The sequence below is a fragment of the Balaenoptera ricei genome, chromosome 1 (genome assembly GCF_028023285.1).
Source record: "Balaenoptera ricei isolate mBalRic1 chromosome 1, mBalRic1.hap2, whole genome shotgun sequence".
NCBI classification, from domain to species: domain Eukaryota; kingdom Metazoa; phylum Chordata; class Mammalia; order Artiodactyla; family Balaenopteridae; genus Balaenoptera; species Balaenoptera ricei.
The window spans coordinates 26411196-26425693 of NC_082639.1; the positions used below are offsets into that span (position 1 = coordinate 26411196).

The window sequence follows — 14498 nt, forward strand, 5'->3', positions numbered from 1 at the left end:
GTGTGTGTGGCCCTTGGTGAATGATGAAGGCAGTGTAAGGTGGAGGACAGTCTCCCACCAGAGGAAGGGATGTCAGCCTATAGCCATCAAGCAATAACCTGTTCTTAGGCACACCTAGCCTGTTCTTAGCTCTAACCCAGAGTCCAAAAGGTCTTCTGGGTTCTGCTAATCTAGTTGAGGCAGGAGACACTGGGACCTTGGAACTGCTTGGGAGAAGGGAGATATCTCTTACATCATCAACTGGAAGTGTTTGTAAAAACTGTTACTATGTGAAAACCATCAGAGTTGGCTTATAGCCAGAATTGCTGTCCTACCTGAAAATAGTGGAGCCTGTTAAAAATGCAAGGTCTATGAGAACACTACACAAACGGGTCAGAAGACCTGGAGGGAAGTCCCACCCTCTCCGGGCCTCCGTTTTTCAACTGTCAGACAACACCTCAGGGACTTCCAGCAGATAACTTCCCCATCCCCACAGCTATTTCCCGGAGGAAACCACCTTTCCTGGAGAGCCTGATGACTTCACGCTTCTGTTCGGGACGTGTGTCTTTCCCTATTGAGGATGAAGAGCCTGGACAGCAGCCATGGATGAGGAAATTTATCTCCCAGACACTGCGGCCAAACAGCCATATGGGTCCCATGGCAAGGAAATGTCATTTTTATGGACTTGGATTCTCTAGGAGAAAGGGCCATAGGACACTTTGGAATAATGTATTTTATTATCATATTACTTAAATATGTACAAACTTTGCCGAGGGCGGCGGAGGTGAACCGGATGCCACTGTGTTTCTCTATCTGGGGCTCCTGCCCAGTGGCAGCTCTATTTGACCTGAGGGCCAGTCCTGCTTTCCAGCTGCTGACCTCACAGACTGACTCACAGATTCTCTGGGTCCTTACATAGTTTTGTTCCCTTTTTGTGCCTCAGTCCCATTTAAAAAAGTGGGGGGATATGGGGAAGGGGCTAAAACGTCTCTTCGGCCTCCACTGAACTCAGTAAGGTCAGAGGTGACAGGTTTCCAGGCAGCTGGCGGTATCTGGGTCGCCGTGGAAAGTCAGGGAAGGGATGGATAGCCCGCCTCAGGGAGGCGCTCCCCAAAGGCCAGGCCTCCTCCTGCCACCTCCGCGCGGGGGCGATATTCACGCAGTCTCCCCGCCCTCCCCCCCCACCCCTCACCAGCGCCACGCTGCTTCCAGAAGGGCCCCACCGGCGTTCGGGCCTCCGGGCCGAGGGCGCCGCTAGCCGGGCAGCAGGGCGTACTCCTTGGTCGCTCAGATCAGTTGGGGGCGGCGGATCTCGGCCCGGCGGCTGATGTCGGGGCTCCAGCAGAACTCGGGTGACAGCAGCTTGGCGGGCTTGTGCAGTCAGAAGAACTTGTTGAGGTGGCTCTCGTCGTGCCAGCGCACCTCCAGGCCCCGCACGCAGTAGGCTGTCAGCTGCCGCAGAGCCGCCACGCTGCCCCCGAACACGGCCGCGTGGTAGAAGTCGCCCTCGCCCGGGCCCAGCGCGGCGGCTGAGCGCGCGTCCCGCTCGAAGGGCAGCAGCCGCCTCCGCCAACGGTAGTGCCAGGCGTGCAGCTGCGCCACCGACCCGGCCAGCGCCTCGGGCCCGAAAGTCCCGCTGAAGTGCTGGTCCACGGCCATGCAGAACACGAAGCGTGCCTCGCGCCCCAGCCGCCCGCCCAGCGCTGCGTGCAGCGTGCGCATGCGCGCCATGGACACGTTCTGCCAGCGCCGCTCGCGCGCCGCGCGCTCCACGCGCAGCCGGCGGCCCGGGCCCAGCCGCACGCGGCGCACGGCGACCGGGCCCTCGGTGAACACATAGTATACCACGCGCTGGCCCACCATGAAGTGCTGCTCGGCCGTCTCCAGGAAGCGCGCCAGGTACTTCTCCAGGTATCTGCCGGGCGGGGCGGGGCCGTCTTGAGTTAGCCGGGCCTCGGCGCACTCTGCCATCCGCGGAGGCGTCGGGCTTCTCAGCCCTCCCCTAGCCCGTCCTTGTGACCCTGCAACTCCAGTCCCTGGAACTCCAGAACTGTCCAGCCCCAGAATCATCCGAGGTGGATTAAAAGTAATTACCCATTGTTTGACACCCCTGCCCGGAGAGGCCCTGTGTTCCCCGCATGAACGTGGCTCTCCCTGACGGCTTCGGTCACTAGAGTCCCGAGGAAGGGATGCTGTGCTGGCCCTTGGGAGGACCGGCTCGTTAGCCTTTGTCTCTTTAGAGCTCTGACCCTTTGCTTAAGAAGTCCCAGAGCTCAGGGCTTCCCTGGTGGTGCAGTGGTTAGGAGTCCGCCTGCCAATGCAGGGCACACCGGTTCGAGCCTTGGTCCGGTAAGATACCACATGCCCCGGAGCGACTAAGGCCGTGCGCCACAACTACTGAGCCTGCGCTCTAGAGCCCACGAGCCACAACTACTGAGCCCGAACGCCGCAACTACTGAACCCCATGCGCCTAGAGCCTGTGCTCTGCAATAAGAGAAGCCACCGCAGTGAGAAACCCGCACACTGCAACGAATCGCAGCAACTAGAGAAAGCCTGTGGGCAGCAACGAACACCCAACGCACCGAAAAATAAATAAAAATAAATAAATTAAAAAAAAAAAAAGAAGTGTCAGAACTCAGATGCTGCCACGAAGTGAGGGAGCCCAGGCTAGCCACGGAAAGAGGCGCCCGCCAGTCATTCGCAGGACGTTTGGGAGCAGGGAGGGGGCCCCCCTGCTGCTGAGCCCTGTCAGAATTCCTGAGCCACAAATCATGAGCTATGGTAATAATGAACTGTTTTCAGTCACTGAGTTTGTGGTGATACCTTGCATAGGTAACCGGGACGTTCAGAATACTGGAAACTTTGTATGAACAGGCTTTGGGATCCCAGGGTTCTAAAATAATTGTACTAATGCCTGATCTTTTGGAACATTTGTCATGTGGCAGATAGTGTTCAAAGTAATGTGCATTATCTCATTTAATCCTCACCATTATTATCTCCATCTCTCAGGTGAGGAAACTGAATCTCAAAGAGCTTCAGTAACTTGTGCAAGCAAGCATACACATAGCTGATAAGTGAAAGCCAGGATTTGAACCCAGCTTGGCACTGGAGCCTGTACCCTTACCTGCACTTGCTCTATTCCGGGTGGAACTGTGAGAAATTGGAATCAGAGACCTTGGAAGCCTCAGCATCCCAGGGTGCTGGACTCATAGATCCTTGGACCTCAGGACCCTGGAATTTCTGGACTCAGAGACTCTGACCCCTAGGGGTGGTGCAGGAACACCCTACTCAGCGTCCAGAACAGAAGTGGGAGCACCAAGGCTCTGGAGAGGCCGGCAGTCCTGTTTGCCCCAGGCCTCTCAGGGGCCCTCCTGGCTTCCTCTCCCTTCTAGAGTGTGAGGGATGGAGTTGGAGGAGCCCTGAGCAGTTGTCTGGGGCACGGGTCCCCAACCCGCCCGCGGACCGTGGACCGCTAACGGTCTGCGGCCTGTTAGGAACCAGGCCGCACAGCAGGAGGTGAGCGTCAGGTGAGTGAGCGAAGCTTCATCTGCCTCCATCGCTTGCATTACCGCCTGAACCATCCCCCCCCTCCTCCCCCACCCCCCGGTCTGTGGAAAAATTGTCTTCCATGAAGCTGGTCCCTGGTGCCAAAAAGGTTGGGGACCGCTGGTCTGGGGTGTCTGAAGACAGAATTCCTTCCCCAGGCTTTTGGATATCTTTTCCTGGATGCAAAGCTCTCTGTGCCTTCCCAAAGCAGCCTGTTCCATTATTAGAAACTCTTCCTTAAGTTGCCTTGAACTCTACCTCTCTGCATCTTAGGACTGTAGGATCTGATTGCCACTCTAAGCCCGGAGTCCCATTTGCATCACTACTGGAAAGTGAATACCAGCTTGGACACCCTGACATCCATAATGGGGAGATGGGCAGGTCAGCCCCCTGAGGTTTCTTCTCCACCTCCCACTCTGGGTTCCTTCTCCATGCCTGGGGGCCCCTTAGTTCTTCGATTGGCCTCCTCTCCTGTCGTGAGTCTGTCCTCCCCGCTCCTCAGTCACTTGCCCCCATGGCCTCTCCCTCGAATTGGTCATCATCAGTCTGCCCCCCACCCCAAGTTGCAGCTTCACCCGTCCCACTGTCTGAGCCCCCTGTCCTTCCAGCCCACTTTCCTGTGATGTATCACCCCCAACAGTCCTTCCTCACTGACTCCTCTGGTCTGCTGACCCTACCACTCTCAGCATCCTCCTTTCTTCACATCCCTCTTTATCCAGCCCAGATTCGCTCCCTTGCAAAAGCCCTCAGCTCCCCAGCCCCTCTTCCGCCTTCAGACTTTCTTGGCGAACCTCCCCCCGCCCGGCCCTTTCTGTGTGCCTGCACCTGAGCTGCTGACCTCCACGGACGCTTCTGCAGCCGGGCCATCCCTTCTGTTTACCCAGTTCTCACCTCCTCTCACCACTCTCACCTGAAAGACTCCCATCATTTTTTCACCGCAAACCCAAGGCCTCCAGATGATCAGCCCCAGGCCCTGGGCAGGTTCCTTCTAGGTTGTGATGCTGAGCCGTTGGCTGCCTGGCCTGGGTGGGCTCCAGGGAGGAGGGGAAGGGAAAGGATGGTCCTGCCCTCATGCTGGGAGTCTGGGACAAGGGGTGCTGTCTTTGCTTCTTGCTTTATATTGGGATCCTACAGCCCAGGAGAATGGGGTGCTCCACCCCTACATCACGTGCACACCCCCTCCCACTCCCTGCTTGGATAGCACCGCTCCCCTCCCTGGGCCTTACCTGCCTGCAGCAAAGACAGTCAGACCAATGGTGAGGTTCTGCTGTACAGCCTCTTGCTGGGCCACATCTGGGTCGAAGGTGCCATCCCAAATAATGGGGGCCCCCCAGCAGGTACAGGTCGGGACTTGAGGCCGTGCCCTGGCCAGGGCAGGGATGGAGAGACAGGTCCATTCATCTACCTGCTTGATGCATGGTCACTGCCACCTCCCCAGTCCTGGGCCCTAGGGACCCACAGATGGGTCACACCCAGGCTCTGCCCCTAGAAATCTCTTCCCAGATCCAGCAGAGTATTGGGGATGTGTTACCTGATGGGGCCCCTGGGTAGAGTGCCTAGCCCTGCCAGGGTGGGGGGTGTGAGGAGGGCAGGAACTCTGGGCTCTGTAGGGTGTGTGGGTGTCCTCGGAATGGGAGAGATGGCAGCTCCTTACCAAGGATGCAGGGGACCTGTGAAGTTGTCTCTCGGCAGGGACATTCTGGCCAAAGGGCAGACACCCATGGGGGTGAGGACTTCCAGGTGCCTGTGGGGTGGGAGCAGCAGTGAGGGGCATGCTGGCCTGCTCAGGAGCCCTCTCGCTTTGCTCCTTACAAGGAGGGAGAGCCCACAAGGACGCTTGTGCGGGCCATGACAGGTGCCACTCTCCATCCCTCAAGGAGGCACTTGGAAAGAGCCACTTTAACCCTGCCCCGCTGGTCCCATCGCGAGTGCTGGGCGAAGGGGGTTGTACCTGACGACAGGGAGCCCGTGCGGGAGCAGCCCTAAGAGGCCAAGTGCAGATAGGATCAGAAGATTCTCTTCCAGGCCCTGGGGGGTGGAGGGGGGTCGGCAACTCATTTCTGCATATATTTTTATACACACACACATATATATGAAAAATGAGGTAATTCAATGTTTCATTTATTTGTTCGTTTTAATATGAATGTATTATTCTGTTCACTTGGCACAGACATTCAAAGGTACAAAAGAGTATAGACAGTGCAGTCCTTCCTGTTCCCAGCCACGGCCACCCGGTTCCCCTGCAAGGGGATAGTTTATGCACATACAGGCAAATATAAATATGGTAGCAAATTCTCTCTCCCTTCTCTCTGTCCCTTCCTCTATTTTTCCCCCACAAATGGTAGCACAGTGATATGCTATTCTCCACCTTGCATTTTCCACTGACCATTATGTCCTTGAGGTTATTCCACCTCAGTACTTGAAGTGCTTCCTCACCCTTTTTTCCAGCTGCCTAATATGCCATTGACTGGAGGTGGCATCATTTACCTGACCAGGTCCCTTGTGATGAGCATTTAGATGTATAATTTTTTGCTCTTCCTGACAGCAAACTTGGGGGACAGTAATGTTAGGGGTTGGGGTGCTTAGCCTGGGTAGGATTGACCTCGGACAGGGGAGACTTTGGGAGGGGATGCAGGGAGGTTTGTGGTTTGGTGGCTGGGATTTGAGAGCGTCTGGGGCTTAGGGATGAGTTGCTGGGCTGCCCGGAGGGCCAGCTGCGGTCAGGGACCACGTGTGTATGGCGGCTCCAGTCACGGGGCCGGGTCCCTCCAGCAGAGCTCAGCGACCCCACTGCTGGCTCAGAGGAGGTGGACTTTGGGATTTGTCCATGGTTGCTTGTTTTCCAGAAGGGCCCTAAAAGTTGAGAATTTTAATAAGCTCCTCTGGGGCGGGGGGGGGTCTCCTCCAACTCTCCTCAGCCCTTCTGGGTTCTGGTGTCTCTAGACAGACAAGGCCCATATGGTGAGAAGCCTGGCCACTGGGGCCAGACCCCCAGGTTCGAATCCCAGGCCACCACTTCTTAGCTGTCTGACCTTGGGCAAGGTTCTGGGCCTCTGCACTTTAGTCTCCTTGTCTAGAAATGCAGATAATAAGAATACATACCTTAGAGGGCTGCGATGGATATTGAGTTAATACCTGCTAAGTGATTAGAACAAGGCCTTGCACACAGTAAAAGCCCAGTAAGCTTTAGCTATTGTTGATTATCATTAGTAGTAGTATTCCTAATCAAGCCCTCAGGATTCTCTGCACAACCTCCCAGCTCCCCTCCCTGCCCTATGAGTCCTTCCAAAATCTGCCTCCTCTGGTCTCTTTCAAGAAGCCTGCCTGATCAGACCCTCCCGCCCCTGCCTTTTCTGCTACCCCACCTCACCGTACCTCAGCAGGTGTATCCAGTAAATAGCTCAGAGAGGCCCCTTGCGGTTGTGTGTGTACGTATCCGCCTGTGCATCTCAGGGCAGACACCCCTTCTGTTCAGCTGGTGAAACCTGGGTGCACTGACCCGTCCCTCTGCCTCGCCCTCTGTCAGTCCCCAGGGGTGGGTGGTTGGCTTGGCCTCCTATTTCTCCGGCCCCCCCAGTGACCCTGCCTGCTCATCCCCCACCAGGACCATTGCAGCAGTGACTTCCCTGCTCCCAGTCACTCCTGACAGAGCCCCCAGAGTCAGCTCATAAAACGCCACCTGCCTTAACTGTCCATGTCACATGAACAGGGAAATCCTCGAAGGGGAAATGCATTTAGTAGGCAAACATATGGAAAAATGTTCACCCTCACTAGTAATCAAAGACTTATAGATTAGAACTCGGTGGGATGTTTTGCCTATAAAATGAGCACTTTTTAAAAAGAAAGAAATGAAAATAGCCACACTGGGAGAATACAACGAGACAGGTACTCTTACACCTGCTGGTGGGATGTAAATTGCTACAGCTTTTTTGGAAAGCTACTTAGGTGTGGGAATTGAAGCTTTCATTAGTCATCCCCTTTAATTCAATCACTGCAACTTCTGGGAATCTGTTCAAAGGAGATCATCTTCAGCATGGGAAAAGTTTATGCATCAAGATGTTCACTAACTTCTGCTCATTCATGCGTTCAGCCTATACTTACTGGTCACAAGCTCAGGATCAAGCACTGTGCTAGGTCAAGGATTCAGAGGTGAGCGAGACACAGACCTTGTCTTTAAGGGAGCAGGGTCAGGAAGATGTGGATGGCCAGGAAGGGAGGGGAATGGGGTCACATGACAGACTGCAAACAGATGAATGGAACACAGCACAGCTAAGGCTGTGATTAGTGTAAATACAAGATACCATTATCTTGCAAATGATAAGATACCATTGGGGAGAAATCAGGGAGGCTTCCTGGAGGAGGTGACCCTTAAGCTAGGACCTGAAGAACTAAAAGTTATCCACACAAAGAAGGCAGTGGAGGGGAAAGGGAGGTCCATGAAAAAGAAACAGCAATGTGTAAAAGTGAGGTGAGAGTGCTTGGAAAGTACGGGGAACTGCAGGCCTGCCACAGGGGCGGGGTATAGGGTGTGGATAGGAAGTGATGAGAGTTGAGGCTGGAGATAAGCCTGAGCCAGGTCACCCAGGGCCCACATTCCAGGATAAGGGGTTTGGACTTCATCTTAAAGGCCATGGGGAGCCCTGAAAGCTCTTTCCTTCAGGGAGTGATGCTGTGACATTTTTACTTGGAAGATACTCCAGCTGAACTGTTGAGCCTGGACGTGGGGCAGGGACCAGGGAGCATGTGGAGGTGGGAAGACAGGTGAGTGTTGGCAGTGGGTTGGGGAGGAGTAGGTGATGAATGGCTGTCAAGGAGGTTGATGGGCAGGACTTGGTCACTGATGAGAGGGACAGGGCTGGGGGACCAGGAAAGGAGATGGTGGCTGATAGTCTGGTTGGGGGTAAGAAGCTGGAGCCCAGAAGGCAGGCAGGCAGGCAGGCTCGGGAGAGAGTTCTGGGATTCACCAGGAGGGCAGGGACGCTGTGGGAGAGGGAGAGAGCAGAGGAAGGAGAGCCAGGGCCCAGGCACCGAGGACACGGTTGGGGACGGGCAGGGGACTGAGTGAGCAGAGGAGGAAGTGGAGGCTGGGGTGGTGGTGGTGGAAGCGGCTCTTTCCGGAAGTTTGGCTGTAAAAGGAAAGGGAGAGGATGGTAACTGGAGGGGCTGAGGGCTTGGGATTGATGGAGGTGCGTGTGTTTCTTTCAGGCAGGGAGACTTGAGCTCGGTTGAACGTGGGCTGGAGAGCACCAGTGGAGAAGGCATTGTGCAGGCCTCTCAGATACAACTGAAAAAGGCCCCAGCATCCAGGCAAAGGGACTGGCTAAATAAACTTTTTATGAAGAGTCTGCAGTCACATAGAAAAAACTTGCACAAGAACCGTGAATGAAAAAAGCAGGATCTAAAATTGATGGGCACTGTGGTTACAATCTAGCAATGAAAACATGCCCCAGCAAATACAGCTGAAAGGAAAAACTTAAGTGTCTGTGTAATAAGTTATGGGAGGGTTTTTTCCCTTTATTTTTACCCCCAGTTGTCCGTAATGTGCTTTTATTGCTTTTTTAATGAAGGAAAAGTACAGAGTTAGCCATTTAGGAAAAACAAGTGTTTTTAAGCCTTTCTAGTGACTGCAAGGTGAAGTCCACCTCTCTTAGCCCTGCCTGAGGAGCCTGCAAAATCATTTCAAGCACTCACACCAGACCCAACTTTCCCACCTCTAGAAACGGAGACTTCACAGCGGGCAGGCCAAGGATGCTCTCCTAGCATTGCTGGAAAAAGCAAATGGAGATAAACAACCCCCCTATTCGTCCTTAGGGAGTTGGATGAATGAATTATGCATTTCTATACAATGGAAAGCAACGTGGCCACTGAAAAGGATGAGGTAGATTTATATGTGCTCTCGGGAAAAGAGGGCCTAAAGAATCAAGTGGAAGAGGAAGTAGCAACTGTACATAGAGGCTGGCTGCACGTCTGTGAGGGGGGAAGCCCCTATACCTGTGTACCTGTGCATTTACAGACATGTGTTTCTATGTCGTTCTATAAAAACGTAGGAAAAAATCTGGAACAGCATTGCGCAATAGAAATAATGTGAGCCAGGAACGTAAATTAAAAATTTCTAGTAGCCATGTTAAAAAAGTGAAAAGAAACAACCGAAATTAATTTTAGTATTTAAATTTAACCTAATATATCATTTCAAAATGTAACCCAAAATATCATTTCAGTATGTAATCGATATAAAAATTATTGAGATATTTTACAGTCGCTCCTGGAAGCGAGACTGCCCCCCCCCGGAGGGACGGCATGGGAGGTGCCGGGGCAGGAGGAGGCTGCGGCGGAGCTCTCTCTGCCCTCACTGCCGTCTGACCCTCTTAGCCGGCCCTTCCCAACTAGGGCAGCCAGGAAGAGTTGTCCCCAAGTGGTCCAGGTGGGCTCCAGCTGTCAGTCCTGGGAGGGTGCTGACACCCAGCCCTGCAACAGGCTCCTGCCGCCCCCTCCCCTGGCCCAGCCTGGGAGCCCCTAGTCCACAGAGGCGCCTGCCTGACCCATTCCTCCCTGTTCCTTGCTCCGATATTTTCAAAAGGATCCCCGCCCCTCCACCCCGCTTCCGCCTGCAGAAGGTGGTCCCGCAGGTGGCCTCATGCCCTGCTCCTGTTCTCTCCTTGCTTTCAGGAAGAGGTTAAAGATCAGTCATTAGTTCCTAAGTGGGAACAAGTTTGCAGTCCTGGACAGTCACTCCCAGTTGGAATAGAGGGCTCACAGTTACAGTGGAAGGTGCACCCCGAAGTCTGTTCTCTGCTCACCAAGGGGGCTCAGAGTTTAGGGCAGCAGGAGGAGTCGCCGAGCTCTTCACAGGCTACGAGATCTGCCAGGATGCAGCCTCCCCCCGCCCCACCATCCATTCCTTGGACCGTCTCTACCCCTTGGGCGATGTCCTCCAGTCGCCTTCTCCCAGGACCTCTATGGCTCGGCTGGTTCTCAGCAGGCCAGCCTTGGTGCCTCCTCCTTGACTGTTCTGGCCACCAGGCTGGACTCCTCTCAGGACAGCTGTCCCGCCCCATCTTCCCCCTGACACTGGCAGTGTCCCCCCCTCACCTGAGTCCTCGCCTGAGAGCCATGACAGGAAGCTGGTGGGACAGCCTGCCAAGAACCTTCTCAGCTCAGAGCCAGGGAAGAAATGACCCATTCTTGGTGACTGGGACAAAGCAGTTTCAGGCCGTCTGCCGGAAACCACACCCACAGGAGCAAGCAGGGATGAACTACCCGGAGAGGAGCCCCCTGGGGCCAGTCACCTGGGAGAGGGCGGATGGAAGGCCGGCTCTGGTTGGCCAGAGGCGCTGGGACATTTTGTACTGACTCCTCTTCCTCCCCAGGCCTCTTTGTGCCCCTCTTCAGTGTCGTGGTCCTCGGGCCGGACTGTGGTGTTTGCCACCCGGGGAGAACCTTGTCCTGCGCAGAGCTTCAGCCGGATCTCAGGGGCACCGGTCACCTGATTGTGACCTTGGACAGTTCACCTTGAGGAGCCCGTGATCTCTTCAGTGAAACAGGTATGTACACCAGCCACCAGGACAGGGTAAGAGCCACACAAGGTAGTTACATGGAAAAGTGCTGGAAAGTTTGCACTAGGCAGGGTTTTTTTAAAGTGCAGGTTATGATCCATCAGAGGGCCATGAAGTCAATCTTACGGATCATGACTGAGATTTTAAAAGTATGAACAGGAAGGGAATTGAAAATATCAGAATGTATCGTACATCAGGGTAGGTATTGTTTTGTGATTGTTTTGTTTCAGTTATATATATTCAAGTACATATACGAGGGTGGGAAACTTTTTTTAAACTGTTGGTCATGATCAAAAAAGTTTTGCAAAATTCGGTGTAAGGTGTAAACATCAGGAGCAAATGTATGTTGAAGGAGGCACCCTTCAAACTGGGGCCTTTCACCCAGGGTGAAGAAACAGCACTGATATTTACCTGTGTCAGTCAGTCCTGCAAATCCACCATATCCTCTTTCAGGAGTTTTAGTTCCCTTCTCCACCACACACATAAGGACAAACTCAGTTTGGGCCCGGCGTTGTCCTCCAGAAAGGGGAAGTGGAGGTTCAGCGTGGACTCGCCCAGCTGCATGGGCCACAGTGGGCTGGCCCATCTGGCCTGGAGAGGGGAGGGCAGCGCAGGGGGCTCCCGAGGCGTCCTCTCCACCAGGCACCTTCCCCGAGGTTCTGAGGTCCTTGCCCTCTGCCACTCCCCCTCGGCCCTGCGTCCTGCCCTGGCCTCGTCCTGTCGCCATTCCCGACCTCCTGGACCACCAGACTTTCCAGTCCTGGCTCCACCCTCTGGGTCGTCCACTAACCAGTTTGTTTCTCCTCTTCCTCCGGGTAGTGGCTATATTTTAAAAGGCCTTGCAGAGAGTTCTCGTCCAGATATGGGTACTGGCTCTTAAAAGGTCCCTGCTTATCTCCCCAGGTCCCACCGATACAGACTGAACGCACGGCGAGCGGTCTGCGCCTGGAAGGCCCTTCTCCTTTATTCGAGGCTTAGGCGTCACCTCCTTGAGGCAGAGACTCTCCTAATAGTTTGCTATTGCAGCATCCAGAAAATGCTCAGGTGTCGAGTGAGCCAAAGCCACCCCAAGGGCAGTTCTGGACGCGGAGCTGCAACCACCACAGGTGTCTGCGGCGGAGGGAAGGGTCTGGGCTCTGCCTCAGGTGTGCCAGATATCCCTGGCCCAACAGCATCGTGTCTCCCTGGTGGCAGTGCTGGGTAGGGGGGCTCAGAGTTGAAGGGGCCCTGGACCTCACACTCCAGGGGACACCCGTGTGAAGAACAGAGGTGGTATCTGCTTTTCTCATGTGGACTGGGGCCAAGGGCACCCTCAAAGGACCCAGCCCCAGCGAAGCGTGGAGGATATGCTATCCAGTTAAGGTGGTCGTCCCTCTCCCAACCCAGGGACCCACCCCTCTCCTGACAGATGAAAAGTAGCCATTCAGGACCACAGAAAGACATCCCCAGGGGAGAAAGGCACAGAAGGAACAGATTTTACGGATTTATTTTTAAAAAACAAAAACAAAAGGTTAAAAAAGTCCTTCATTTCCAACCCTGCCTGTGGGTGTGAGTGGGGAATAGAACAAGCTGAGAAGGGCACCCACCCTCCCCCCCAGGGACAGTCCCACTCTCCCCAGGAGTCTGCAGAGGACCGGGCAAGTCAGAGGCAGGCCCTCGCCCTTCCTGCCCCGCCTCCTCCACGGGCAGCTCAGACCGCCGCCAGCAAGTTCCAGAGGCAGAGAAGTGTGGGACCCGAGGCCGAAGGCTGCCTTCTTCACCTCAGTGGTGGTCACTCCAGCTCTTCTGCCCTTGGACGTTCCCTGGGCCCCACCGCTGGGCTCCCAGGGCAGGCGGGCGGGCAGACGGGGAGGCGCGGCCCGGCCCAGCCCACCCGCAGCTTCCTCAGTGCCGCCTGTGACACAGCAGGGCAGTCAGGGGGACGTCACAGTGCGGGAAGGGGCTGCGGAGACACCTCGGCCATCTGGAAAGGAAAATCTCCTACTAGTCTTCATCGCTTTCTGATCGTGCCTCTCCGCACGGAGGCGGCCCTTCTTTCCTATTCCCCATCCTGAGGCTGAGTGGAGTCCAGGACAAAGCACTAAGTGGCTGTTTGCTACAAAACACCTGGAGATGCCAGAGGGGGGCTCTCAGCCTGTCAGTCCAGGCTCCCACACAGTCACACAGTCACACACACAGCGTTAAGGCGTCTGTGCCAGCAGGCGTGGCCAAACTGGGCCCAGCTTCTCTCCCTCCACCTGTAGAGGGTGAAGGGGGAGAACCCTTCTGGCTGCTTCAGAAACAGGCTGCAGTGGGAGAAGCTGGCAGCAGGAAGAGTTAGCTGGGCCCGGAGAAAGAAGTGGAGGAAGGCAGGCAAGGGCTTCCGAAGCCTCTGGGCAGGCCTGACGGCTGCCCTTGGAAGTGACCCAACTCAGGTTGGGAGCCCTGACCATATACCCCCTGGAAAATGGGGGACAGAGGGAGGGGAAGAGAGCGGGGCTAGAGTAGTGGGACTTTGGAGGAAGCCAGTGCTATCAATATGTACAAGCATAAAGCCCCATCTTCTGCGCCACCTACCTCTCCCCCCCTCCCACAGAAAGAAAGGCCCCTGAGAGCCATTGAGGTGCCGGGACCTCCTCCCCAGCCATGCCCCACAGGGAAGGCCCCTTCCCTCAACTGGCCCCATTCCTGGGCCCCCAGGAGTGTCCGCTGGCTCTGCTCAGTCGGGAGGAGGAGCCCGGGGCCAGAACCCCGGTGCCCGGCCAGCCCTAGGAGTCCTTGAGCATGCTGATGCGTGCGTAGATCTTGAGGGCGGGCCCCAGCTTGATGTTCATGGCACTCATGAGGTGGTCCTCCTTGAGCAGCAGCAGAGCTTGCCCGTCGATTTCCTGGGCACGGAATTCCTCTGCTATCTCCTGGCAGCCTGAGGGGACATGACCAAAGACAGTATCAATACCAATTAGAGCTACCAGCGGTCACGCTTGGCAGTCACTGCCCTTCAGATGCATCATCTCACTTGATCCTCATGACCACACCTTGAGGAAGGTGTTGCTCTTCTTATTTTACAGCTTGAGAGAGGCCGAGTGACTTATCCGAGATAGCCAGACTCTACAGTGGTCCTGTGACCCGACACCTCCTTGTTCACCCCCCCACCCCCCCCAGTGAACTGGGCTGGCCCCGGAGATCAGTACGGTGTTGTGGAAGTGACAGCATGGGATTTCCAAGGCTGGATCATAAAGGGCACAGCAGCTTCACCTTGGTCTTTTGGATAATTTATTTTGGAATATGCCAACCACTGTGTCGTGAGGACACTCAAGCAGCCCTCTGGAGAAGCCCACTTGGAGAGGAACTGAGGCCTCTTGCCCAGAGCCAGCCCCCCGTTGCCATGTGAGCGCGGCACCTTGGAAGGGGGTCCTCCAGCTCCAAGACCTCAGAAAACTG

General features: G+C 55.2%; 2 protein-coding genes and 1 long non-coding RNA gene across 7 annotated transcripts in view; 1 reads left to right on the forward strand and 2 right to left on the reverse strand.

Annotated features, from left to right (window-relative positions):
* Positions 1-1266: 1266 nt before the first annotated feature.
* On the reverse strand, positions 1267-10637 carry A3GALT2 (alpha 1,3-galactosyltransferase 2). Its single transcript, XM_059896706.1, is given in 6 exon segments — positions 1267-1894; positions 4752-4889; positions 5180-5269; positions 5477-5534; positions 5537-5553; positions 10615-10637. Coding segments are annotated over 6 exon segments (954 nt in total).
* Positions 10638-10876: 239 nt separating this feature from the next.
* LOC132363133 (uncharacterized) lies at positions 10877-14210 on the forward strand. The gene is made up of 3 exons (XR_009502555.1): positions 10877-11066; positions 11982-12184; positions 14126-14210. It is a non-coding gene; the product is annotated as an uncharacterized LOC132363133 (long non-coding RNA).
* PHC2 (polyhomeotic homolog 2) overlaps positions 12549-14498 on the reverse strand; it is a 106647-nt gene continuing 104697 nt past the window's right edge. For all 5 annotated transcript variants that reach the window (XM_059918575.1, XM_059918566.1, XM_059918585.1 and 2 more), the window contains one exon: positions 12549-13980. In XM_059918575.1, the coding sequence (XP_059774558.1) occupies positions 13826-13980 (155 nt within the window). In that variant the 3' untranslated portion in view covers positions 12549-13825. The remainder of the gene's footprint in view (positions 13981-14498) is intronic.